Raw genomic sequence first — 26,020 nt, forward strand, 5'->3', positions numbered from 1 at the left:
ATCTCGGTATCGGCTTTAGATTTCTTCCTGTATTCCATCAGATAAAATCTATACTTATCATAAGAAATTTAATAAGTCAGAAAAAAGCCAAGCTGGAACGGTAAGTTCCTATAAAGATATTGAAACTAGGTAAGACTGTTATAAATGCGCATAAATTTTCTCTAAAGCCGATTCTGCGATCTTTATCTCAATTATAAGTATGCAAAATCGCGGATTTATACCGTTATCTAGGAATACACACTCGAATCTCATGACATTTAAGCTCCGAGCTTATTTCTTTGCCGCTTACACTTATTAACGCTAATTATTAATACAGTACTCGCCGGTTGATGCCGTTTCTATAAAAAAATAATTATCGTCGATAAGAAAGTCTGAGGTGTTTTCCCGATTTAATTAGGGTTCCGCATTGTTAGCCTTTCGTTTTTTTTCGGCGTTTAATTGTGTTATCTTGAAGTTTGAATCCTTCCTCGGCGAGAGGACATCCGCGATTTTTATATAGTCGCTACTTGCGTTGGACGCAGAAAGTTTAAAGGGACGCTCGGCCTCCGCGGCAAGGCGACCGGGGAAAAAAAAGAAAGAGAAGTATTGTAATATCACACCCCCCGCATAGTGCAGCGACGTGATCTCGCAGTAACGTACAGATCGTGTATTTGCTTAGTATCCTTTCAACATTGTACTGTACATTGCCAGAGTCTCGACGATTGATACAATCACTCTTGATACAATTAGCCTGTTACAGCTTCTTTTTTTTTGCTATCTCAATGCAGTACGCATGTTACCTTTCCTGTAAAAAATTTTACAAAGACGCTCGGCGTGCCGCTGCACGTCCGTTTCCTTCAACCCTTCAGCCGGCAGATCAACTCTTTGCGCTGCGAAGCATCAACCCGGTTTCGATCCGCATCTCGTGTCGATATTACCATTGTAATAATATAACAGCATTATGTTATCGTAGCGTATAATCTTTTAACAATAGGTTATTATTAAATTATTATAACAGGACCTCGATGCGCTATGATACAAATGCTAATACGGTATTATTATACTTATAATAATAAGAATGATTATTAGTATTTCGAATATATAGGTATCCGGACCCGTACCCCCCATTACATCCATTATTCACGAGATCATTATATCGGCGCAAAGCTGCCGCTTGTATTTGTCTTATCTAGGTCCCTCAGTTAATTAAATTTCCTTTAATCACGTCGCACAAGCGACAATCTGATTTCACTATTCAATAACCTGTTGGATAATTTTATCCGTCTCTATTTCCGTACCCCATTGATAAACCTGCAATTTGGAAATTGCGATGGCAAAACTTTTAGTCGGCGTTGACGGACAAATAAGTATGCCCCGACCTAATGTTTTGTTATGACAAGTGCATTCCGAGCGCAAAGCGTTGGTTCCCCATTTATTCACGGCGAGGTGTATCATCGCTTGTCGTCAATGAAAAAAACGCGAATTATTTCGTGATATCAAAAATCGAAGCGGACGGTGCGACGAGCTCGGCTCGTTCATGCCACTAAGCTATGGATGGACAACGCTATCGGTTGAAGGGTTAACGTTATTTTTCTCTCGAAAGAACATATGCATTCGAGAGACTGTTTGCTAGAAAGCGAATGATGCTTCTCGCGTTCGATGCCCTCCGATCGCACTTGGTGCGCTAAAAATCGGCGAGAGACCGACACGTCCCGGAGCTTTCCTCGCCGAAAAGTACTCCCGACGGCAGGTCTCTCGGGCGACCGAGTCGGAAGTACATCTGAACATCGGGCGTCTGTTGTACACCACGAAGAGACTGTAAATTATTCGCAGCGTTACCGTAAGACTACTCAGAATGAGCAAAACTACGCACTGACTTGATGTCAGTGTTAAAAGTGTGACGAAACAAAAAATGGAAAAAAAATGAACGAGATGTGTGCGTGCTCCTTTTACGATTTTTCTTTACTTTTCTTGATCATACGCTCGTGCTGATCGTGCGAATTGTCAGATGACATAAATAAATGAACATGAAGTACTTCCTAGATGATTACGAAAAATAGTTTACGTTACGGTCTTATTAAAACTTGAGGTACAGCTGTCGAGAAGGCAATTCGAGGTGCGGCGCGATCATTCGCTCTCGCATTCGGCGCGATTTTTCGTTCGACAGCTCGTAAAAAATCGTATCAACTAATGGCATTTAGTTTGCTATTCGCGTAACGAGCAATTTGCTCTTCTTCTTCGTCTTCTTCCTTTGCTTTTTTTTCTGTCTCTCTTTTCCTTTTCTCCGTTCGCGTATTGTAACGTTTAAATCGACAGCGGAAGAGATACGAGAGGAGAGAATTGTTTTCTTCCTGATTATAAATAAAAATATATACCTGAAGACATTTGTACTAAAAACATAACTCCCGCACCGGCTCACCGCGAGCGGACTCGCGGGAGTTAAAATCGTTCTACATCCTGCGCAGGATTCATTAGTACACTAAGAATATTCTTGTTAAAAGTTACTAGAGTGCACGTGGAGCGCGTGGAAACAGTTGTATGCCGGTAACGAATGGATTAAACAATCCGCTTGCAATTTCTTTTTATAGGGAATACGTAATCTAGCAATTAAATAACGAACTATCTAATATAAGTAAAACTCTATTCTCAGATTCCTACGTTTCTACGTTTTTAGGCATTTCGATCGTTGAATCGTTAGATCTATATAGATTCCTAGATCTTTGTGTTTAAATTCTTGAATACCTAGATTTCAATTTGGACATATGGAACATAGACATTTTAAATCTTTGCGTGTCTAGATTCTTTAAAACTTGGGGACTCGTTCTGAATTTTTAAATTTTTAACATTTCGACTAAAAATTACAGCCATCGTTGAATAAAGTTTGGAAAAGTGCAAATATATGATTATCTACTAATTGAATAATATATTTAGGATTAAAGAAGGATCAATTCCCAATTTCTTCACGAGTATCCGGCTACACACTTTTTCCGACACACGCTGTACAATGCGCAAAAAAAATGGACCGATTGGAAAAATATGAGAATAGTAAATCGGATTATTTTTCTTTGCACATCACGTACTATATCGATATCTTAAAGCAATCAATATTATTCTATGATCTGCCAGTAGGATTTATTGAAATTGTAAGTTTCACTATTACCGTTAGACATGATTAATCTGATTGCTGTTTAAGGTGCGAAACAGTCACGCAATAGGCTGTGTATCATGTATAGTTATACTTAAAGCTAAATGTTGAATGCAGAATAGGTCCTTTGACAAATCTCAGAACAACATTGATTGGTTTTGATTCCGGGTTATTTAAATATAATCTGTATGACGATCTATATAAGAGCGCCACACAGATTTCAGAAGTACATAATTCTCGATAATATTCCGGCCTATCAATTACAGCGTATCATAAATTACAAAAAAGTTCTTCCTGTCATCGCGTGGCGTAGGATCCCTCTTATTGACACTTCTCCATGAAAACCACGAGAAGAAGGGTTTTTTGAAGGAAAAGCATCAGAGGCAATCCTTCGCCGCCTCGTCTTCTCCATAAAACTCAGGTAAAGGAGTCGGTTGTTTACAAATTACGTCGGATGCGCCGTTTGCTTTCACCGAATGGCCAAAAGTGTTCGCGCAGGCACTGAAATCCTTGGTCATTTCGTTAATTTCTATGCTCTCCTCGCAGTTGGTCGGCAATTTCATGTTTGGCACGGAATATATGCTGTCACCGCCAATAATGTTCTTCAACGACGTGGTCGTTGACGGTCGATTCAAATAATATTCCTAAATCAACATTATTCAAATACATTTCATGCTTCGTACGTTTAGAGTGTAAATTTTATTGTACACTCGGGTTCAAGTATGTATATTATGATAAAAAAGAAATGCGTTTTTGAAGAAAATATGATTTCTTACAGATACTAGTGCTTTAAATTTAGTAAATCTTAATATAAAATAAAAATATGTGGGATACGTAATATTTGCGTTATATGTAATATTTTGCAAATATGTTTAAAATTTCAAATTATTTGTAAACTTATTGAGAGGATCTGCTATATACTTTGTTGTTCTTATGCATGTCGCATGTTAATAATATCTATTAAAAGATAATTACCTTTTCTGTGTTGAGGGGAGTAGAGATTTGTGTCTGTGGTGTTTGATTGCAGTGTGCCAAGGCTATTAGCTCTTTCTGGCTTTCTCTAGCGTCCACTAAGAATATACTCTCCTTCACTTCTTTCGCGTTATATTCATCAATTCTAAAAATAACATTAAAAACGTAAAATATATACACGCAAAGATTTCTCAAACGAGACAATTATTATCTCAATGTCTTCAATCTGATTAAATTATTGACTTTTGAATTGGATTTGTATTCGGTGCGTGACTTACTTATCGTATATAACCGCATGTAAGCCGAGTTTCTTCAGATACTGAATAGTACCCTTATCATTGTTGTCGTCGCCCCAGCAGAAGATAATTAATCCCGCATCCTTGACTAACTTGACTTGAGACGGATCCCGAAGAATATCTTCGGTATGGACGTTAATTCCTAGGATATCTGCGGTTAATGCGTGTCTCATGGCCATCGGTATCGTTTGGCATCTTGGATCGTGATAAGTGGGATATTTCGATGTAATGCCTTGTGTTAAAAACACCACTGGATACTTGTTTTGTTTGAGACGGATCATTGCGCAGATATCCGGATTGAACGAAGAAAACACGATTTTTCGATGACCCCCGTATTCTAATACCACTTTTAAAATAATATCTAGATACATGTTGAGATCGAAGGGATGATTGAGTTCGAACGTGCCGTCCTGATGGCAGAAAGATCAATTTAACTTGTTATTAACTGTTAAAAAGAAAAGTATTGTATGATATTATACTAAAAGCATTCTCACCTTCAATTGCATGGTCCATTTAATTTCGATATTGCATCCAACGTGTTGCTCGAGTTCTTGCAGCACAGTTTGTAGCGTAGGGAAGGGCTGATGATCTTCCAAATCCTCGTCAAAGAATCTCGGATTCTTCTCACGACCTTCAGCTACGTGATAAACCTGAAAGAAAAATCTCGCTAATGAAATATACGTACACGTATGATATTCATTTAATTATTTAGGAGTCGACAAAGTAGATCATATTGTCATTGACGTAATGAACGTTCAAAGCAACGGACAAAACAACCGTACTGGCTCAATGCAAATACATCTTGTAATTTCGTGCCATTCGTGATATGTTAGTCGCGTGCTATGATCGACGAAATTGCACAAGATGCGTCGGAAACATTTTAGGAAACTGAGCTGCAGAAAAACAATTATAAGAAAAAATATTTACATTACTCCATCCTTTCACACACTTTGATATAACTTTTGAAGATATATTTTAATAAAATTTTCTCATTAATCTCTCATATCAGCTCAGTCCTGAAATTCTATCCTCGCACTTTTTAATGAGGTTTAATTCAAAGTGTGAGCATTTGTATATAGTCGTAGGGGGTGAAACTGGTGATTAATAATTTTATTAAGAATATAGAATGTGTCTAGAAATATTAGAAGACACTTCATGAACGTTACTTTAGCCGTTTTTTGCATTTGCATAATGATTTGAAATTGGACCAATCTTATGACTTGCTACAAGCTATCAGATTGAATGTTCATCGAATAATGTCTTTTTGCGGGATTCAGCTTTAATCTATTTACCAGAGTTTTGCTATCGAGAGAATCATATAAATCTTGCAAACAGACACCAACTGAGAATCATTTTTAGTTGTAATTTGCTGGCGAGTTTTATTATTAAAACTCACGCTTGGAAAGAAAAAGAGATAAATTTCAATTTAGATAAACATTCAATTATAGCTTCTAAGAAAAGTACAACATTGCATATTGAGAAAAAATATTGTTTCTCGTAATAACAATAGTATTTTTAGATATTTGATGGATTCAATCGCTTGGTAGCTTTTAAAAAAAGCATGCAAGTCAGATGAGTATATTGGTTATACATTTTGAGCGACGAGTTAGCCGGCGCAAGCAGTATAAAAGCTCACCAGACTGTTAACTCCCTTCTCAGCTTTATCAACGTAATAGAGCACCTTACCCAACGAGTCCCTCGGGTAACAATAATCCTGTTGAATATTAAAAAATAGACAAATACGGAAGAGCATGTCATTTCTGAATGTTGGCTGGTTTGAATGTGTGAGCTGATGGACGTTTACGTACGACATACTCCTGCGTAGTAATCTACTTTTCCTTTACTAAGATAAAAGAGACATAAAAAGCAAAACATTGATACGCGAAGCATTTCCGAAGAGGTGTTTCCCATCGTCATTCAACTAGTGTTACCAACTGTAATGGATGCATTTGTTAATTAAGCTAGCGGAAGATCAGTAATTAATGGAAATTATAATTTTTTGCGTATATAATCTATATAGAATATAATAAATAATATAATTCTCTGTCTAGCATACTTTTTAAAAATTAGATTTGTTGCGCCTTATGCCGTTTTTCTTTTAAACACGAGATAAATGAGAGATAAATACATTTTTCAAAACGTTCTTCCATCGGCTTAATTAATTATATGTCCCAAGAGCACAATATTAATCTCTAAATACAATTTAACATACAGTTATTTTCTATAAATATTAGTTTGTGTTATAAAAAATATAATAAAACTTAATAAAACATACACATGTGTTCGTTCAAGACTATGAAAAATCGACATATAAATGTTAATCATATTAATTATCAACAAAATTGATATATGTTGTTTCAATATGATATAAATGTAAAAAATAAGTGTATAAATATGTTCAAAAATGCAAGAAATGAAAATGCATGATATAAGAAACATCAGTTATCGTAATTAATTCATACCTTGAGTAGATGAAGCTGCTCTAAAGTAAGATCTTTGACAGGTATCTCTAGCATATCCATAACCTCTATCTGCTTCTTACGCTTCATTGAGATGGATACGTAAAAGTCATGGTAGATCACAGGTATAAGATCCTTCGATAGCTGGACATCGAACTCGACCATGTCTGCACCGTGATGAGACGCGGTTTTCAATGATGCGACTGTGTTCTCGCGCACGTTAGCACAACTGTAAAGATTTTATTTTCAAATTGGAATATAGTACATCTTAGAAAAGACATTTTTTAATAAAATTATAAATATAAAAATGTATAAAAAGAAATTTTTTGATTCCATACAGGTATGTCGGATAAATAGTGTTTAGATATAAATCAACTTACTTCTTTGTTTCAAATTTGAAAGATGTACCAAGTCCTCTGTGTCCTACATCTAAGCCTGACCAACGTTGTTCCCAATGCTTCGCGTATGAGATGCTCATGTCCCATGGATGATCCGGTATTGGTTTTATGACAACATATTCCACCGTCAGTTGGCCTTTAATATAAAAGCTTATTGCAGAAAAGAAACAATACATATGAGATTATTATTGTTTACATAAAATATAAACGTGAATCGATCAACTGTGACTTTCTAGTTAGTATTTAGTCTTTTGGTAAATTTTTATGCAATTAATCAGTATTATCTTGTAGTTTGAACGGAATAAAGGTCGAATGTAATATGTTCAAGAATTTATTCTTTAAATCACACAGTCATAAACATTATTATTACAAAATTAAATGTTTGATTTGACATTATTACATCATATAATTTATAATTTATAATAACGGGATAAAAATATCCTTACTAATTAACACTATTTATTAGAGTATTTTTTTACTTACCAATAGGTCTATGTTTTGTACTAGTAATTGGTACCGTCAGAAGTCCAACGCTAGGTTGTAAAGCACCCGGCAAGATGTAGCTGAAACCAATGTGATTTGGTGGTTCTCCTGGGAAACATCTTGAGCTGTGCACGTAGTAGTCCACTAAGTACCCCTGGAAAAACAGTCTACTTAATGCTTCATCGAAAAGACCGTAACACTTTGAACAACACCAATATATTTCTTTCAGTACAATAGCTCATCCACTTTGCGTGCTTGCTTCAATATTAATCACGTTCTATGATTAAGGTCAGGCAAATAAGAGCAAATAATTCAGTTTTTTGGTTTCAAAGTAAGAATTTTGTTTGTTTTCTTTGCCACAACAGGCGATTTATATTGTTTCGAAACTTGTTTAATAAAGTAATAAAGTATATCATTAATTTGCGAATATTCCTTCAGCATACATCCTACTATGTAAACTAAGTTGCCTGAAGCTTCCGGCGTAGAAATTTTGAATCGTTGGTAGGCAAGAGCAACAAATTTCTGGTAATCTAGCAATGAATCGGATCAATAATTGCTAAACGTTGTACACTGCCTGGTGACGCGTATTCCGCAACACCTGCCGAGATCATTCAATGTTAAATTTCGACAGAGCGAAATAGAGATAAAGAGATTAGAAAGAGCAAGTCAGCAACGTTTGCAATTCGGATTCAGAAGATTCTGACAGCATAGATTCTGGCATTGGCCGCACAGCGGTGACACGTACAGAAGAAGTCGGTCAGAGCTAGAAAATATTAGTAGTATACTAAAAGGATATAGGAGTGATGGGAATCTCACCATTTTCGACGCACACAGATGGATATGAGATGTGATAGCGTTGATATCGCAACATTTTTAGGAGTTTACGGAATGGCTGCAACTCGCGTAAATCGAGGAAACAACGGACATGAACACAACGAAACGAAATAAGACTTCGGATCCATTTGGATCCAATTCGAATGGACCAGAATCGCAACTACTTGTTGTTAATCAATCAATTTATGTAATTTCGATAGGAAACAAAAAGCACACGAGACGATTTACGAGAGACCAGCCGAAGGATAGGTCTGGTAAGGTAAACGACAATCAAAACCATCATATCTCTGTGTGATGTCATGTGACACAGATGTAAAGTGGTAGACGATGCTTAGCATCGAAACATCAGATTGCATGTTAGCATCATCATTTGCACCAGAGGTCTTGCTTTTGTACAAGTTGAACAGGTCGTCTTCGTGTTCCTCGGGACTGGACACCGCGCGATCACGTCGCTGTTGGCATTTCCGAGGAGGGAGATAGCTGCTGGACAAGTTTAATTATCGTTTACCAAGTAATTCGAACAAGTCGCGCGAAGAGACGTGGCCGGCCTACTCGTGGTCTACTGAAAACTCACATGATATGGTCAATGCGTATTCTTAGTGTGCTCAGTTCGTTTTGTGAATCACATCACTAACCAGTAATTTATTGCTCTGCCGTGCCAACGATTTTCTTGTTCGGCGGTCATGTTACGCACGGGTTTCCCCGAGAATTTATAAATGCGCGTAAATAATTTTACATGAAAGATCAAATAAGGCCTAAGGGAAATGTCAGTGTATTTTTTATTTCGTCGTGACATCGAAGTACCACATTGCACGAGTATCGGAAGAAGCGGATGTGACATCTTTGAACGGATGAAACTTCAAACTGATATAGTTGAAAAACTAAAGAGATCGCATTCGAAAGTGTACAGTAAAATCGCAAGCAATGCAAGCAATAAATCCCAGCTTTTCACATAATAGTGTATATATAGTATGATGCCTTGTGATGAGACTATCTACGTGGAAACTTACGATTGTTTCAGGATACCGAACGGCAACATTGAAGATTAAAAATTCGTCTTCATTGTGAGGGCGGCCGAATTGCTCCTGGGACTTGAATCTAGCCTCTTCATCATTCATCACCTGGAAATACACGTAAGCGTTGCTCGATTATTATAGTCGAGATGATAATGTATGTAGGTATCTAAAATTAACACTTACAGCAATTTCTGTAATACTGGTAAAAGCGGGTTGATCAACAATATCTTGCGTATCCATAGAAAGACTATCGTCTATACATTCGCCTCCAAACTGTTGCAGTTCTAAAGAATTATGCCTAACTAGATTTACAGGTGTCATCTGTAACATAAATGAAATGTCAGTTATCAGTTTGAAAATAACTTTTTGTGAAAAAGCTGAATATTTCTAATGTATTTATTATTTTACAAGTAAACAGTTTAATAATTTTTGTTTTTAATTAAAATGTAAAATTCTTTTTAAAAGTAAAGATATTAAACAATAGAAATAAAATAGAGTAATAATATTACCTTAATATGAACTTTTTTGTTTTGCAACCGGTTCTTCCAGAGTTTAACAGGATTGTTAAAAAGTTTAAATTGTATCACAGTCTCATCTGTCAGCCAACCTTGTTCAATCTTGCTGTAATTATTATGATAGCCAAATTTGTCAGGATCTGGCAATGTGTCATTGTCAAAATTGCTTGGTGCTGCAAAATAGATTAATTATATAATTTACAATGTATTTTTTGAAGGTATATATGTTCTGTAAATTTATTTTCTCTAACGTTTACAGCATATATTATAGTTTTTGTTACAAAAATATGATTAATAAATACATACTATTTCTCTTAATTACTCGTGGTGTCATGTGAGTTTCCCATCTGCGGATAATCAGAGTTTTGGCCGAATTTTTAGTGCCGTTCGATTCGCAGATAACAGCTATAAAATATCGAAACTCGATATTTGCGTCGATGGGAAGAGCAACTTTCTGCGAGAATATTCGTCCATCTCTGGAATATATTTACATTGTAAGACATGATATAGTAAGCATAATGATTAATATTTTTATAACTTGAAAAAAAAGAACAAACGCTTTAAGCAAATATTCATAAAAGTATAAATATGTACTTAAAATAAATATTTGCCAGTACATTTCCTTCTTTGTTTTCAAATTATCGGATAAATTTTAATTTTAAAACCATTGATAGAGTATTCAATACAAAGTATATAAGTTAATATATACTTAATATAATATGTAGAACACGTTCTATACAAATTTTTTTCTGTATGCAAAGAAAGAAAATGAAGAAAAGACAGAAAAAGATTTTGCATAGCTTTTGCAATTAAAAGAAACGATATCTTTTTATATTGTATACTTACTCTTCAAATATGCCGTCAGCTGCATTGTCCCCATCTTCGTTATAGAAATCCCCGCTGCTGTTATTATCTAACATTATAGGAGACCCTCTCCGACTGCTATGTTCTTGCGTCATCTGGATAGCCTGGTTGTGATTCCAAGCACCCAACTCAGGCAAATTTCCAACCACATAAACCACTTCATTTTTCTCCAAGTTAGGTACCTTCAAATTTAAAGCAAGTTTCAATTGCATGTAAAAATATTTAGTTTTGTTCTTTTTCAATTAAAATTGCTGAAAATATCTATGCAAGAGTATTGAAATGAAAAAGACTTCAAAGTGCAAAGGTGCAAAAATTACCTGGACTCTAAAAATCCAGTCTCTTTTAGACTCCCTCATATCGGAACTTTGCGTGACCGCCACTTCGGTGATGATAAGCTCACGTGGGGTTTGTTTGATTTTCTCCTTGTTTCTTCCCCCTAAAAAGGTTCAATGCATATTACTACGCCGTTTTTTAAGATTATGCTCCTGCAATTTTTTTATATTTCAGAACATGCGTTACGTATTTTTTTCGATTAAGATTACAAGTTTTTATTTATTTATTCAGCAATTTAGTTACTAATACTCAAATGGAACATGATGAGTCATGATTTGTGACTCGTAATTTATAACATTCTTCATTCAAAAATTGTTCAGTTAGCTTCATATAATTATTGCAAAATGGATTAATCATATAAATGATTAATTAATTAATTCATAAAGAACCTAGCAACAATAAAAATAATAAATCTTTTGTTCATTAGCCTGATTAATGTCAATATAATATTACTGCAATAAAATAAGACGATGTTGTCATATATAATCCCCTTCATCACTTCTGTAATAATTCTGTGGCATCAATAATTATGAAAAATCAATTGCAATACATTTTGTACATTACATTAAAAGAAATTTGTAAAAAAACAATTATAAGCAATAAATAAGATATACTCAGAAGAGTCTCTGGGAAAATACCCCATTAAAAGTTCCCACACTGTATCAGGTAAACATGTATGACTAAACAGCGATAAACTTTTATGATGCAAGTCCGGTTACAGCTACTATATCACATTTCGCTCCCTATTCTCTCCTATTGATAAAGTAATATACGCTCTGCGAATTATTTATCCGGACAGACAATCCCGTATATAAATATTTAAATGTATAAATATCCAAAACAACCAAGTTTGCTATTTTTGCCAAGAATAATTTATATTTTATCAGAAAAATGATTTTTATTTACAAAATCACCGGGTAACTCCTGGATGGCATTAATCTTCAAAATATTTGTGAAAAAATTCTAGAATAGAGAGAAAACATCCCTCAGCGAAATTACGGGCTCGTTTTATTCCCTCAAACGCCCTGGAATAAAATCTCGGATCTTAAAATCTCAATCTTGATATATGAGAGGTCTGTTCTTTGTACTATTTTACACTTTCGGTAATAAAAATAAAATAAATATGTAGTTGGACATTATACAGGGAGAAAAAAAGAGACAAGGTGAGAGGTGCAAAGAGGTTCAGCGTTCAGCTATGAAGACCGAGGTTGCGTTTCGATATTCACTGCCAGTACTGAAAATCTATAGTATAAGTTACGTAAACTATAGATTTTCAGTACTGGCAGTGAATATTGAAACGCAGCCCGAGCCTTTTTCTACGTCGACGTGGCTGCCTCGCGGGATCGTTTGCGCGATATGACAGTCATCCTATCCCCGCGCGATCCATGATCGACGAAGGCTGACGTTCTTCTCCCACTCCCCTGACATTCTCAGCCCGACACGATGCAACACAAACACAAAGAGCGATAATTGGATTCGCGAGCGACTTTCTCCGTGGAAGCGCGGCGATTTAACGATCGAGGGAAACATTGCCCGTGGCTGTAGGCGTACGTATGCGTCCGTTTCCTTTCGCGAACGCAATAACAGGTCTTTTTTCTCCTGCCCTATAGGCACGTGCTCGAGAATACCAACTCGTATTATTTATCGTTATCCAGAGGCTCGAGGCGCTGAAGATAAGAATTCCTTCTAGAAATCTGGCATGGACTTGGAGAGTTTCGTGGATGAGCAAGCTCCAAATATATAACAAACCGTACTTTGTACCTGTAATGGGAACGGAAACCCGTCAAAGTCGAAGGTAGAAGAGAGCGTCCGCTCTCCGCGTAAACACGGGCGAGAGCTTCGCATTTCGGGAGCGACTTTCTCCCTTTGTGGATTTTTTTCATCTTTTATTTTTTCCGGATAGGTTTTCCTCAAAACGCGCAGTTTTTCGACGTTTCCTCTCCGTCGGATCGTGAAACAAGTCGCCCGGGGAAACACGTTGCTCCAACAATGAACGTGTTACTACTTACGACGTGGAAGAGTCTCGGTAGCTGTCGGCGATCCCGTTTTCAGGAGCTCCGTCGCTCCGTTTTCTCTCGGCCGTCCTCGGCGCGACGCGCGACCTCGTCGTCGCTTGCCGTTCGACGACTCGCGTTATTTGACGAACGCCTGCGGCAGTCGTTCCGGATGCTTCGCGATACTCGACATAATCGTGACGCGACCGTAGCCCTTGCCTCGCACTAAACGCAATGCACCACACGCGCGACCGTGACGCACTGGCATGGAAATGCACAGCGATGGCGGACGACAGAGCGCGATACCACCGAATTCCGATGTTCCTGCTCCTAGACAAGTGGAGTAGTGGATGTGGGTATATAGTGGAGTAAGTGGACAAGCTTGACGGAGCCCGGAGCGCGGACGTGGACAGCCGTGGACTTACAGACTTACACGACTGTAGCTGTAGAGGAGGTGGAGGAACGTCCGCGAGCTCCAATAGAAAAATTCGTTCCGAGAGGGAGAGAAAACGTATGTACTGTCCTCCGAAGTCCCTAGAACTAGCGAATTCTGCAATCGGACGCCGTATGAATTCCCTATTAGGCCGCCGCGCCAAAATTCGCATTTCGAACATTCGAAAACGTAGATTGTTAAAAATTTTTTTTTCAGCCCGCTTTATGTATTTACTTCCGCACGAATTTAGATTAACTTTAATCTCGGTTAACTTACTTTTTATCTTTTTCTAGCACTAAAAATTAAGAAAAGATAAAAAGTAAGTTAAATCAAGATTAAAAGTTAATCTACATTCGTAAAAGTGGACATTATAAGACGAAAATACGCGACACAGAATTCCGTTGCTTTTTATATTTTAAATGGAGTTTTATTTGTAATTTTACCGTGTCGCAAAATGTGAAGAACATTTAAAGGATTAAAATACTTTTTTATGTATAAATGTATGTTAAAACTATAGATTTATATATGTATTTGGGTCATGAATGTCTTACCACGTGAATTTACATATGTGCTTATCGAGGAATTGAAATAGAAAATATATATATTCTCCCTTAAATATATAACACGATACGTAGAGGATTAAATGCTTTACGTGAAGTTAGGTGGTTATCGCCGTTATCGGAGCGTATATAAGAAATGCATGCATGCATGTGCTTCGATATGCATAAATTCATGTGTCAGGTATACTAATGACCCCATGTGTGTCAAAATACACGATATATACGATTATAAATGCAATTCTATCCTGAAATATAACACGAATTAAGTATCAAGCGAATATATAGATCGTCTAAAATGAACTTGAGAGTGACAAAATTCTAAATTAATTTGATCAAAATGTGCCAATGGAAATAGTACTATACTATTTTATTAAAATGGAGAAGAATTACTAATTTTTTACTTAATATACAACAAGAAAATTAATTTAGATAAGAAGTAAAATGAATATGTAAGATAAAAGCAAGAGCTATAGAGAGAGAAAGAGATATATATAGTGAGTTATAGATTATTTCTTTCTAGGTGTAATTTCTAATGAACGGCGCGAGTTTGTTTTTCGAATAATAAAAAAGAACGTCCGAAAAATTATATTATCTTTTTTAGGATGTCTCTATTATTTTAACAAACCATTCAAATCTCTCTTAAATCGCTTAAATTGTCGTCGACTTTTTAGAATTCCTACGTTGCGGCAAAAACGAACAGTTTCTCGAAGTTATTCGATCCTATTTGATAGGAATTTTAATGTTAACGTTCGACAGGAAAGCATTTGTTACAAAAACCGTGCGCATTAAGTGGCAGGGGGAACTGCATTCGAGCAGGAAAACGTGATCGGCATGCAACGATCAGCGATATATACAATATGAAACGTGTAATATTATACAAACTTATTTCGTGCTTTTCGACTGCACTCACGTTCCAAAGATATTTAAACAAGACAATGTTTTTCAAAATATACATGCAGTACGTTCCTAAAAATGTATAGGAACAATAAAATATTGATTTATGTTAGATAATTGCTTTATGATTAATTAATCGAGCTTATCAATTTACTGGATGCAGACGTAATTTCTTTTCTTTACGATAATATTACAATATATTAATATATACAGATATTATATAATAATACACCATATTTAATAATAAAATTATCTTAATTTTTATTTAATCTCAAAAGTATTTACTTTACTTTATATCATATATACATGTAAATATAACATCGATAGACATTTGATATTATAATATATGATGACATATATATGATCAAAAATTGAAAACGCGACACAACATTGAAAATTTGACACAAATCGTTTCTCTCGTCAACATCTCATATATCTAATTACGATCTGTATATATCTCATATTACAACCTATATTTACGTTCTACAATTAGAGCACGAATGTCCGATGCGCATATTTTTATTATATGCAATTTTTTTAAGAGATAAAAAGCCTCCACGCTACATGGATTATTATATGCGTAAATAAAAAATATACTTATGAAAGACATATTATTATAGTTTCATAAGATAAAGAAATCCGAGACGAAGTGACGACACCGTCTAATCTACAATTTTTTAAGAATGTGGAATAAATGAATAAGTGCCTGTAAATAAAGAGTTTAAGCTTAAGTTTTTCATGTACATCTCTCTTTTTTCTAAAAAAAAAAGAAAAAAAAAATCCGCACGTGCGCGATCGGTGTGTGGTGGCAACTGGCAATAATAGTCGCGATCATCGCGGGCCCCTTCTGCGCCCAAACGGTATTTGCGATGTAAATAAAACAGAAGCACAATGAACGTTGAACCAAGCCTTCATTCCTCATGCGTGATGCGTAATACGTAACATCCACGCGCGTGAGGTTGCGAGCGTGTTTGCGTAACGCGAGCGACTTTGTTATTTCGATTTAAATCGAAAGCGTACCGAAAATGCCGCCAATGAAATCGGAGCGAAATGTAGCTGCAGTCAGATGGTGCAGCGTGTGCGCCCGCGTGATAAGGGCGTATCGAATTAGGAGCGCGGGGGCCAAAAGTGAGGAAGGCTCATTAAGGTCGGCGTGACATATTTCAGCGAAACGTTTCCGGGAAATTCTACAGGAAGTCTGGGAACGTCTCTCCTCCTCCTTTTCCTCCTCCTGGAATTTCGCGCGCGATAATGTATACGCTGACATTACTTAGAAAGTTTAGATATATTTCCACACACAGAGACGCAAATATCTCGATACGCTTTTCTCGGAAATAATATTGAAACAGGTGATCACAATAAAAGAAAGCAAAAGAGAGAAAGTTTTTTTTCACATAATGATACCTGGAGATATTCTGATTTTATTTTTGTGATAAATTCTTCGAATATCATATCATAAGAACGATAAGTTTAGAAATGCAGAAATACTTGCGAAATGCCTTTTAATTAATATTCAAGGAATATTCATTAGATTTTTTTTAATTTAGTGCTTTATGAATATTGAATTAACAACTTTTTGTTAATTCAATATTCATAAAGCATTAAATTAAAAAAATATTATACAGATCAATGTCTGAAAGGTTCTGGTTTCACGACTGAGTATTAACGTTTGAGATCTTCATGAGTTTCGCGTTAGTATCAACTTTATTCGAATCACCATCAGTGATTCGTCGATGACGTCTATAAATTTTAGTCGTGTTTTTTTTTCTTTCAGTCTGTCGCGATATATCCTAGTCATCGTGATTGATCAAGCGCATTTACGACCGCTTTCAAAAACAATTTATCACCATTTGCGCATTATCCCGACGTCTAATAATATTTGCCGTTGTGCCGTTACGCGCATCGGCTTTACGTCAAGTGTCGGATTAATTGTGGGCACGACATGGCGAGATCGTATTTTTCGCAAATGCTACTAACGAGTTATACATCGCAAACACGTCGGGTATCGGCAACTTTGAGCGCGGCGCCCGATGCAACGAACAAACACGCTTAATCGTGTTTTCGTGACACGTTAAACACATATCTTGCTTGCCAATGATAATCACATAATGACATAATTTAAAAAAGTCGAGTTAATCACATGTTTGTCTACGTTTCACGTTATTAAGACACAAAATGCTCATACCGTTTTACTACAGCGAAAGTTGTGAATAACATAATAAAAATAAGTACTTTAAGTGTATTATACTTTGTCACACTTTTCTCCTTTCTCTTTCTTCTCTCTTTCGTTAAAGAAAATCCACGGACGTGTAAAAAATTTTACACACAGAGTGTAAAATTTTAGAAAAGTCTTTACAACATTTTAGAATACAATAAGAAGAATTATTTAAGCTATCATTAAAATTAAAATCAACGTAAGATAAGAACGTTTACGATGAGAATCGAGCGCGTGAATTCTCTGTTGAAGTTAAATACTGTAGAATCTAATTAAAGAACGAGCCTCCCGCTAGCTCTCTTATTTTGAGTCGCTTGTGTAACATGGAACAGCTTGTATAGCATTGCAGAACTTGTTCAGGTTTCTGGTACGTTCGATTTAACGTTGTTGAAATGCCGAGAAAAACATTGGCACTTTTCCCCGGTTTATATATTTCGCGCGCTATTTATACAAATTAAGCAAGGTATCCCAGGTAGCAAAGTGACGTAAAATGACGTCTTAATAACGTCTTAATGACGTCTATGACGTCAATAAGACGTCTTTAGACGTCATCTTTGCTACTTGGGATGAAATCTCGTGACATCAATAATTAGATTGTTTTGATACTTTGAACGGAACCTGTTTTGTCGCAATAAAAAGAAAAAAAAGTGTATTTCTCTTACATCATATGTTTTTCGATCATATCATCGTGCTTTTTAATTATTCTTATTTTGTGACGTAGAATGTCATATATTTATGAAACGCGGCATTTCGCAACGGTTCGCCACGTTTTTCGCCACGCGTTTCCGGTTTAGACCTCTTGCATTTTTCCTACGCAATTTAATGCGTTAAACGAATTGTTATTTCGTTTTTTGGATTGGCTTGAAACCTTGAAATTTCGGAATTTATAATCGCAATATAAATTGCAATCGACAAACAATATCCGTCTGTAAAAGTTTTTTTTAAATATTATTGTCTAACATTATTAATTTCGTATTTAAAACATAAATGGTTTATGACGGTTTGTGAAACTCTCCGAAAATGCCTCCAGCTGTAACATTTTGAATTATACCACAGTTGCAGATATGGTATGTACAAAAAGAACGGGCATAATGAAAAGTCAAATTGAAACCATTATATACATAATTTCCGGCAGCAGCTCTTTTAGAGTATATTCTTTCTTTTTTCATAAATCAACTTGTCAAAAGGTCTTATTGCACGACTCTTTTTAAGAGTTGTATCTTTTTATTGATTTCAAAATGCTCGTTGTATAATTATTCATTGTGTTCGAGAAACTATTCTGAATGTCTGTTCAAAGAGACAAAGCCTATATGAAAATGCAATATCTGAAGTATCACCGTATTGTCTAATCTCTAATCTAAGCTCAATTAAAATTTTTCACATTCACGTTTTAATGTCTTCGTTAGAAGTCTCCACCAAAAGGATTTTTTCTTTCTCTTTCTTTTCAGCAGAAATACTTTTACACATAAAGATATATCAACACAGAATTTATGTTTGAAACTTTCTTTTCCCAGCAGTTAAATATCTTTTCAAGACTCCCTCTAAATTTTTTCATAGCGTGAGAACAAATAATTTTATTTAAGAAAAGCGACAAAATTAGATAAAAAGAATCAAATTCTGTTTTTCATCTGTAAATATCTTATTTCTCATTGTTTGATGATTTCCATATCTTTTTAAGATTAAATTTATTTGTTGATAAGGATCGATTTATTTCTTGATTTAAATTTTATATTTTCTCGTATTTTAAATACAATTAATGACAGTATATTGTATGCTCCGTGTTTCACGATTACATTATATAAGAATACTTTTTCTCTGATAAAAATCAAGATAGATTTAGAGACATCGAATCGTGTCTTGTTAAAACGAATTATATAAATCGATAAGTCATATATGTGCTCGCTAATTTGTTTCTTTACATAAATACCTTTCTATAAAGTATTATTTATCTGAATTTAAATAATATTCAATCGCTTATATTAATTAAGACATAATTACAGACAAAATAAGAAATGTAACACATATAATATATATTTTTTCATATATATCTACGGAAAGCCTATTTTGAAGCAATCTTTTTTCGATGGAATTATAAATCTCGAATCTATTTTTGTCGATCGCATTAAACGAAGAATTAAGGAACGAACACGGACGTCTGCTATCTATCTCATAATTAGGAGGATGAGAAAGGGATTTCGAAATACGCTGTTACACAGTTGGGAAAGTTGTTCACAACGATCAGCTGCAAGCTATTTTCTCGTGACAGTTCAAAGTCCATCGCGAAAATATCGTGTCCGTTCTCATATTTATAGCGGTTATATAGCGTATCAAAAACTGCCTGTACGCATCGAAACGCATCGAAGCGCGACGAGCGCAGTAAATTTCATTTCTCGTGCGGTTTTACGTGCCACTCTCTCTCTCTCTTCTCTCAATATAATTTTTGCGTAAAGATATACGAGAAAGAGATACATCAAAATCGTTCGAGCGCCGATCCCGGGAATACGTTATATCTCTCTCAATTGCCCTCTCAATATGTGTCTCGCGGCTCTTTCTCGCGCTCCGGTAATTCCGTTCGATTTATGGGGGGATAAATACCACCGTTCGCCGTCGTTTCCATTCCACACTCACCTGCAAGACAGCGGTCCGCGCACGTGCTAACTTCCGGCGGGCTGCATCGCGCACCGGGCTGCGACACCGCAATCGATCATCGCCGATCTCTTCGATCCGCGTCGATGTCAAACGTGCGAGTTTCTATTTTTATGTTTTTTTTCGGGAAAGAGCTGGACGAGTTTGTCTCTCTCGGTCAGAATTTCCGGAATTAAAATCGCGAACGAATGCAAAAGAAAAAAAAGCGGATATAACTGCGCGATCGCTTCGAACGTACGTATACCGGCGCGCGCGAACGTTCGAGTGCTACTAGCTTTCGCTCCTCGATCGCTTCGTTCCAACGATTCGCTTCCCCTCCTTTCGTCTCTTCGGTTATCCGTCGTGACATTGATGTTTCTGCAGTTATGAGACATATCTGCGAAATAAATCGGGGCACTCGGTAGAGATGCCTATAGGAGCGTCGCGACGCGCAGGTGAGCACCGATTAATATTGGCGAGATGGTTTCAGTATTCTCTCTTCTGACAATGAGTCATAGCCCAAGCAGAGCGAAGAGTCACGATGAGGGTCAAAGTAACATCAAAGTGACGTCAAAGTGGCGTTAAAGTGATTTTTCAAGTGACAAATAAAGTCACGATGACGTTATCACTATATCATGTCGTCAGTTTTATGGCTCGTCTACAATAGCCGCAAGAGTATGCAGTAATACGTAAGCAGTAAGCTATTGACTAATAAGATTCTTACAATTCAAGAATAACAGAGACTATGGTTAGTCAATAGCTTACTGCTTACGTCTTACTGCATATACTCTTACGGCTATTGTAGACGAGCCATTATGTTCTACCTGGGGACGTCGATATATTGATGTCTCTAGTCGGGAGGAAGGTTCGATATCTTGTTATCTTCGTGCCAGGTAGTACAGGCCGATTGTGTCGCCGTATCGTCATTAGGATACTCTTGTGTAACCACTTAAAAATATCGCGCGCTCTTTTAGCTTGGGGATTCGATTTCGACAGATCGCGGCCTCGATGAGATCAGATTTAGAGCGATAATTCTGATAAATTCTATTGTTGCAGTTGCACACTACACTTCGATATGCTTATTTGCGACACGTTGTTTTCCGACTAGCTCGGCGCTTATCAAAGAAACAAGTCCAACCGCAAGCCGAGGCATTTAACTTCTTTTTGCGCTATCCGCTTGGGCGATAATTGTCGATAGCAGACTGCGTCGACTCGGTGTACTGATGCCCTGTTGCGCGTTGGATCATTTACATCCGTATCTTTGGAGGATTACGAAACTGTTGTTATCTTACGTTGTAAAAATGTCGAGACATAATATGAGTCACTTTCCTCGATCCTGTCCAATCGTATCCGATTATTAATTGTTAATTGATTTATTTTTCACTGATTTACTGATGATCGGTCGTATTAATGATATAATTAACAAAACACTTGACATCGTTGGTTTTTTCTGCCTAAACAAATGAGCAAACCTTATCTCGCAAGAGAATAATTTTAACAAACTAATTGAACTAGTTTTGTACAGACGGCGTCATTAATGCCTTCCACCTGAAGGCATATAGTACATGTAACGTGCACTATAGAAATCCCCAGAACACAGCTAGGAAAGCACTAATGACGCCGTCTACTATTATTGACAAGCTAAAAATGGGACAGGTACACACTGCTCTTTATGCTACATTTATATTGCCAACAGTTTTATTTTATTTTTAGCAACAGTAAGCAGCCAAAATATTTGTCGTGGCAAGAACGGAAGTATCGTGTGATCTAAAATATTCATTTTTGAACAAAAACTACCGTTCGAAATAGATTACTCATCAGTAATCAAGAGATTCGCAAACGCGAATTACAGTTAATTGATTGTTTGCCAGCATAATTTGACAGCTGCCGATAGCAGCTAAAATAACTGACAGATTCCAAAGATTCCATTTGATAAAGAAACTGCTTATCGTGCTCTCGGTGGACTCGTTCTCGAGGAAAAGCACGTGCTGAATCAGTAAGATTATTCTCCCTCACGTGCAATTTGAACCTACTCTTACTCTACATTCGGAGTGTTAAAAAATATTCGACTTTTTTATAAGAGGTTTAAATAAAACATAAAAAATATTAACTTTGAATCAAATATACGAGTTACAAGTTGCAATATTATTAAAATTTATAGCAATTTTTTAGTTTTTAACTTTTAATTATTGATTTTAAATCTTCAGTTTATTATGTATATTTAATAATATTTAATATTTTTCAATGTTAAATATCATATAAATTAAATTCCTGTTAATGGGAAATTAATCCAGAAGTAAAATCTTGTATAATACTCCTACTTTTTTTTACATTTTGTAAAATTCCTTTCTTTTAACTTTTAATTTTCTACATTAAATATTATGCTAATTAGCCTTGTTTGAAATTCTTGCAAGAAAAGAAAGAGTGGACTTTAAATACTTCGAGCAATATATCTCCTCTGTTTTTTTCTTTTAACGTTTATATAATTTCTACAGCGGTTCGTATAAAAGTAAAAAAGGTCTCACTGTATTTAATCTCCTACCGTCTGGCTTCTTTTCGTGACTCGAAGAGAAAAGTTCGAAGCGATATCGGTATAATAGCACGTTACAAATAAGATAACGCCTCTCAAGGTCAACGCGAAGAAATTAATCGGTGGGCAGAACGTAATATTGCCGTCTGTTAAATTCATCCGTCGCAATTCATCGAGTCGCGGAAGGAAGCGATTATTTGATCGCGCGGACACGCCGATGGACAGGAAGTCAGTTTAGAATGTAATAATGGGGTGTGTTTTAGAATTAGTGGTGGATTCAGGCGAGTTCTACTGCAGGATCCTCGTCACAAACCTCTCTCTCTCCCTTAATAATTTATTTTTGTCTTTCGCGCAATTTTTTCGGAATTTAGTTGTCCCTTGAAACTTGACGAAATAAGAAAGAAAGTAAAATAATTGCGATGCTTTCAATTACTTGTGCTTACGGTTGAGAGGATAAATTAAGCAAGAATAAAAAATAAACAAATGAATAAGTCACGAGATCAATATTCCGTCTTCAAAAAATGCGTGCATATCAATTTTAAACATTTAAGAAATTGTATAAATATTTGAAGTTTCAAACGCAAAATTTGAAATGCATAAAAAAATGCCGAATGTTTTCGTTAAATTCTGGATGCGCCACCATTTGCAATGTATAGTTTATTTGCTCTGACAACAATGGGTTACTGCGTGCCATGATTTATTTGGTCCAGCCTCAGGTACAGTTTTGATACTGGAGAAAGTGTGTGCCGATAACAGCATTTTTGATACATTTGAAGCGCTTCACTATTTGTGTTTATCAGATACCCAGTTTGTTTTGCAGATTCAGTTCATATCGAATATTAAATAATCAGCAGTTTCTGTTTTTATATCATATCGATGAATTTAGAATAATTTTCTTTTATAAATTGCTCTTTTCAAATACATAACTTGTTTTGCGATTGAAGAACTTTTGCATTTCAAACAAATATAAGCTTCTTATTGAAACATACTTTCTCCCGGGACACATTCTATATTACGTAAAAAAATAAAAAAATATCTTTACACTTATTTTCTTCGCGTGATTTTTTCTCATCGATCGAAGAGCATAATTCCGATTACGGAGAGGAATGAAATATTCTCAAATGACGCATTATAGGGACTGCGAAGGAAAAGAAATTCATTTCGGAAGCATGCTCTTTGATCGCCCATGTGATACGACTTAATCTTTCTTCCGAGGTTGAACACACTGTAAATATACAGTGTGTTCAACCTCCAATTGTTGAATTTCTATAAACGCTGAATTTCACTTACTGGGTCATCGTATTTGTGTAGCATAAAGGCTGCACAATGATTTCCGCGATCCCTTTATTACACGCGTATCAGCTGCAATAAACGAATTAATGATGTAAAATATTTAAATCATAAACTATTACAGCAAAATAGCAGATTTGGAGAAGAATCGATGGAATGAAGAATTGTAAGAATTGTTGACTCAAATATCTTATTACAATTCGTCATAATATACGATTATATTAAACTTTTATTTTTATAAAATAACGATTCAATATTTTGATTAATGTAACATTTTTAACATTTCACACAGAATTATCGCACAAATGGTGATGTAATTCATTAAAGACACTCTGTACATCGTAAGCCAAACATCAATGCGTAATGTACATGTTGTAATTGAAAGCACGAGAGATCACACGTCAATGGTATCACGTGTTTCTTGGTATTGTATAATAGTTTATCGTAGATGTGTCACAACATCAGAGATATATTAAATTGTACTTATTACGTAATATTTAATTATGTACAAAAGATATTTCTAAACTTTGTAAGAAAAGAATACGAAGTACAACGATGTCTAATACTAAACATGCTAAACATAAAAATATAGAGCAACGAGCTATATATAATTGAGATTTGCGAGATAACGTATAAAGATCTGTGCAAAAAGAATCGATACGTTAAAAGGAATAAATAGAAATGCAATTTAGATTCTTAATTTGCACAATTAATACTAGATCCGGAAGCATTTTGTATGTTTTTCAGTTAAACCAAAGTAAAGAGATCTCTTTTTTGGGGGGCGGGGGGGGGGGGAAAGGAGGCGGGTATGATCAAATCGTAACAATGCATTAATAGAAAAAGAATAGATAAGAATTTTAAAATATTTAAATTAGTCTCTAACCTCACGAAGATAAGAAACGGATTTTCCTCGATTGCTTATTTTCTACGGCGGAGTCACTCAGCGTCGTAAAGTCGTTCCGCGATAAAGCAGATATAGATCTTCCGCGTGTCTACCGTTATAAAGAAATAAGGCGAGCTTTGTGTAGCATAAAGGCAGCACAGTGGTTTCCGCCGTTCCTTTATTGCACGCGTATCAGCTGCAATAAACGAGCGAATTACCGAAGTGAGCGGTACAAATCTCGCCGTCTTTCCTTGCACAAGATTCGAGGAACTTCATAGCTTATCTTGGCGGTGCCATTGTTATCAACACGATCGATATTACCGCGCGTTTGTTGACGATTAGCTCTTCGCTCCGTCGCATTGTATTCCATTAATTACTCTGTCAGCTGATGTTAATTAGAGTACAGAGATGTAATTACTTTGCGCCGTCGAGCTTTCCACGATAAATCACTTTGGTTACATTGGATTGTTGATAAGTAAGTGCAAATTAATTTATCGCCTTAGTCTGTAAATAGTTTGACGCGACGAATTTCCACACTATACTCCGCAATCAGATACAGTGACAATGATATGAAAGCTGCATATGCTTTCCGCATATTACATTATGCATAAAACAAAGAGGAAACTTCTTCAAAATATTTACATAAACGTTATCACATTTAGGTAACATCTAGTACCGAATTGTTGATTTTTTTCTTTTTTGCACTTCTACCTTATTCCTAGTATCTTTGCATTCAGATCCTCATCTATAGCTCCGTGGTGGCAACTCCCCAATACTGCTGCATCCTCGTGACATCCTGCTCCAACGAGTCCATGCCGTTTCTCTCCTGGATAACGGCGAAGTCATACTCGAGATTGTACGGCATCAGCCTTTGCAGGCTGCCGAAGTAGGCGGCGTTTGGTCCACCGTTCAGCAATCTTCGTCCGCTGCCGAAACGGACCATCGGCGGTCGTGGTAACGAAGGGTTGAAGGATCGGGCGCTGCCGAACCTCTTCGACAGGAAGGGCAGATTGCTCCCCAGCTGCGGCGTCGACCTTGACTGGCCGCGATGCAACGGCGCCTTCGTTAACGTGTCCAACTCTTTGTCGAATAACAGTTGAGTGTTCTGCTCGAGCATATATTCCCAGCAACGAAATTGTTCCTCGCTGAGTGCGCTGGATCTTTCCGAGATAGCATCCTCTTGCGTAGGAAGGCAAGGTGATGCCTGAGAAATAAAGAATATAAAAAAAAAATAATTTATGCTTTCTACACCTTACGTCTATATTCCTTACTTATAATTAAACTTGTGTGTGTATATTTGAT

At 36.1% G+C, this 26,020-nt stretch overlaps 2 protein-coding genes and 1 long non-coding RNA gene across 8 annotated transcripts in view; 1 reads left to right on the top strand and 2 right to left on the bottom strand.

The window, feature by feature from the left end:
* Nucleotides 1-740: 740 nt before the first annotated feature.
* On the bottom strand, nt 741-21,140 carry LOC139810677 (glycerophosphocholine phosphodiesterase GPCPD1). Of its 4 annotated transcripts, XM_071774437.1 has the most exons (15): nt 13,304-13,440; nt 12,927-13,055; nt 11,279-11,397; nt 10,944-11,143; nt 10,404-10,573; nt 10,092-10,270; nt 9,766-9,903; nt 9,577-9,687; nt 7,733-7,886; nt 7,232-7,385; nt 6,855-7,080; nt 4,887-5,042; nt 4,375-4,802; nt 4,100-4,241; nt 741-3,768 (listed from the first exon to the last, which is right to left on the bottom strand). In XM_071774437.1, exons 3-15 carry the CDS (start codon nt 11,315-11,317, stop codon nt 3,502-3,504), a joined length of 2,364 nt encoding a protein of 787 aa, XP_071630538.1. In that variant the 5' UTR covers nt 11,318-11,397; nt 12,927-13,055; nt 13,304-13,440; the 3' UTR covers nt 741-3,501. The 4 variants fall into 4 exon arrangements, with proteins under 4 accessions (XP_071630538.1, XP_071630535.1, XP_071630537.1 ...); XM_071774434.1 differs by lacking the exons at nt 12,927-13,055; nt 13,304-13,440 and adding an exon at nt 20,840-21,140; XM_071774436.1 differs by lacking the exons at nt 12,927-13,055; nt 13,304-13,440 and adding an exon at nt 20,019-20,320.
* On the top strand, nt 12,625-25,594 carry LOC139810679 (uncharacterized). The gene is made up of 4 exons (XR_011731460.1): nt 12,625-12,841; nt 12,905-13,089; nt 13,198-13,799; nt 25,456-25,594. It is a non-coding gene; the product is annotated as an uncharacterized lncRNA (long non-coding RNA).
* The window catches only part of Phlpp (PH domain leucine-rich repeat protein phosphatase), a 45,561-nt gene continuing 44,160 nt past the window's right edge, over nt 24,620-26,020 (bottom strand). For all 3 annotated transcript variants that reach the window (XM_071774430.1, XM_071774433.1, XM_071774431.1), the window contains one exon: nt 24,620-25,922. In XM_071774430.1, coding sequence (XP_071630531.1) covers nt 25,464-25,922 — 459 coding nt within the window. In that variant the 3' untranslated portion in view covers nt 24,620-25,463. The remainder of the gene's footprint in view (nt 25,923-26,020) is intronic.

The sequence above is a fragment of the Temnothorax longispinosus genome, chromosome 3 (genome assembly GCF_030848805.1).
Source record: "Temnothorax longispinosus isolate EJ_2023e chromosome 3, Tlon_JGU_v1, whole genome shotgun sequence".
Taxonomy (NCBI): Eukaryota; Metazoa; Arthropoda; class Insecta; order Hymenoptera; family Formicidae; genus Temnothorax; species Temnothorax longispinosus.

Bases quoted from the DNA above. Each gene is read 5' to 3' on its own strand.
- LOC139810677 (XM_071774434.1), bottom strand. From the start codon at position 20,942: ATGACGATACGGCGACACAATCGGCCTGTACTACCTGGCACGAAGATA. The intron at 11,398-20,839 runs GTAGAACATAAT...GAACCTTTTTAG, and splicing joins CAATATATCGACGTCCCCAG to GGGGAAGAAACAAGGAGAAA. The intron at 9,688-9,765 runs GTAAGTGTTAAT...GTGTATTTCCAG, and splicing joins CCAGTATTACAGAAATTGCT to GTGATGAATGATGAAGAGGC.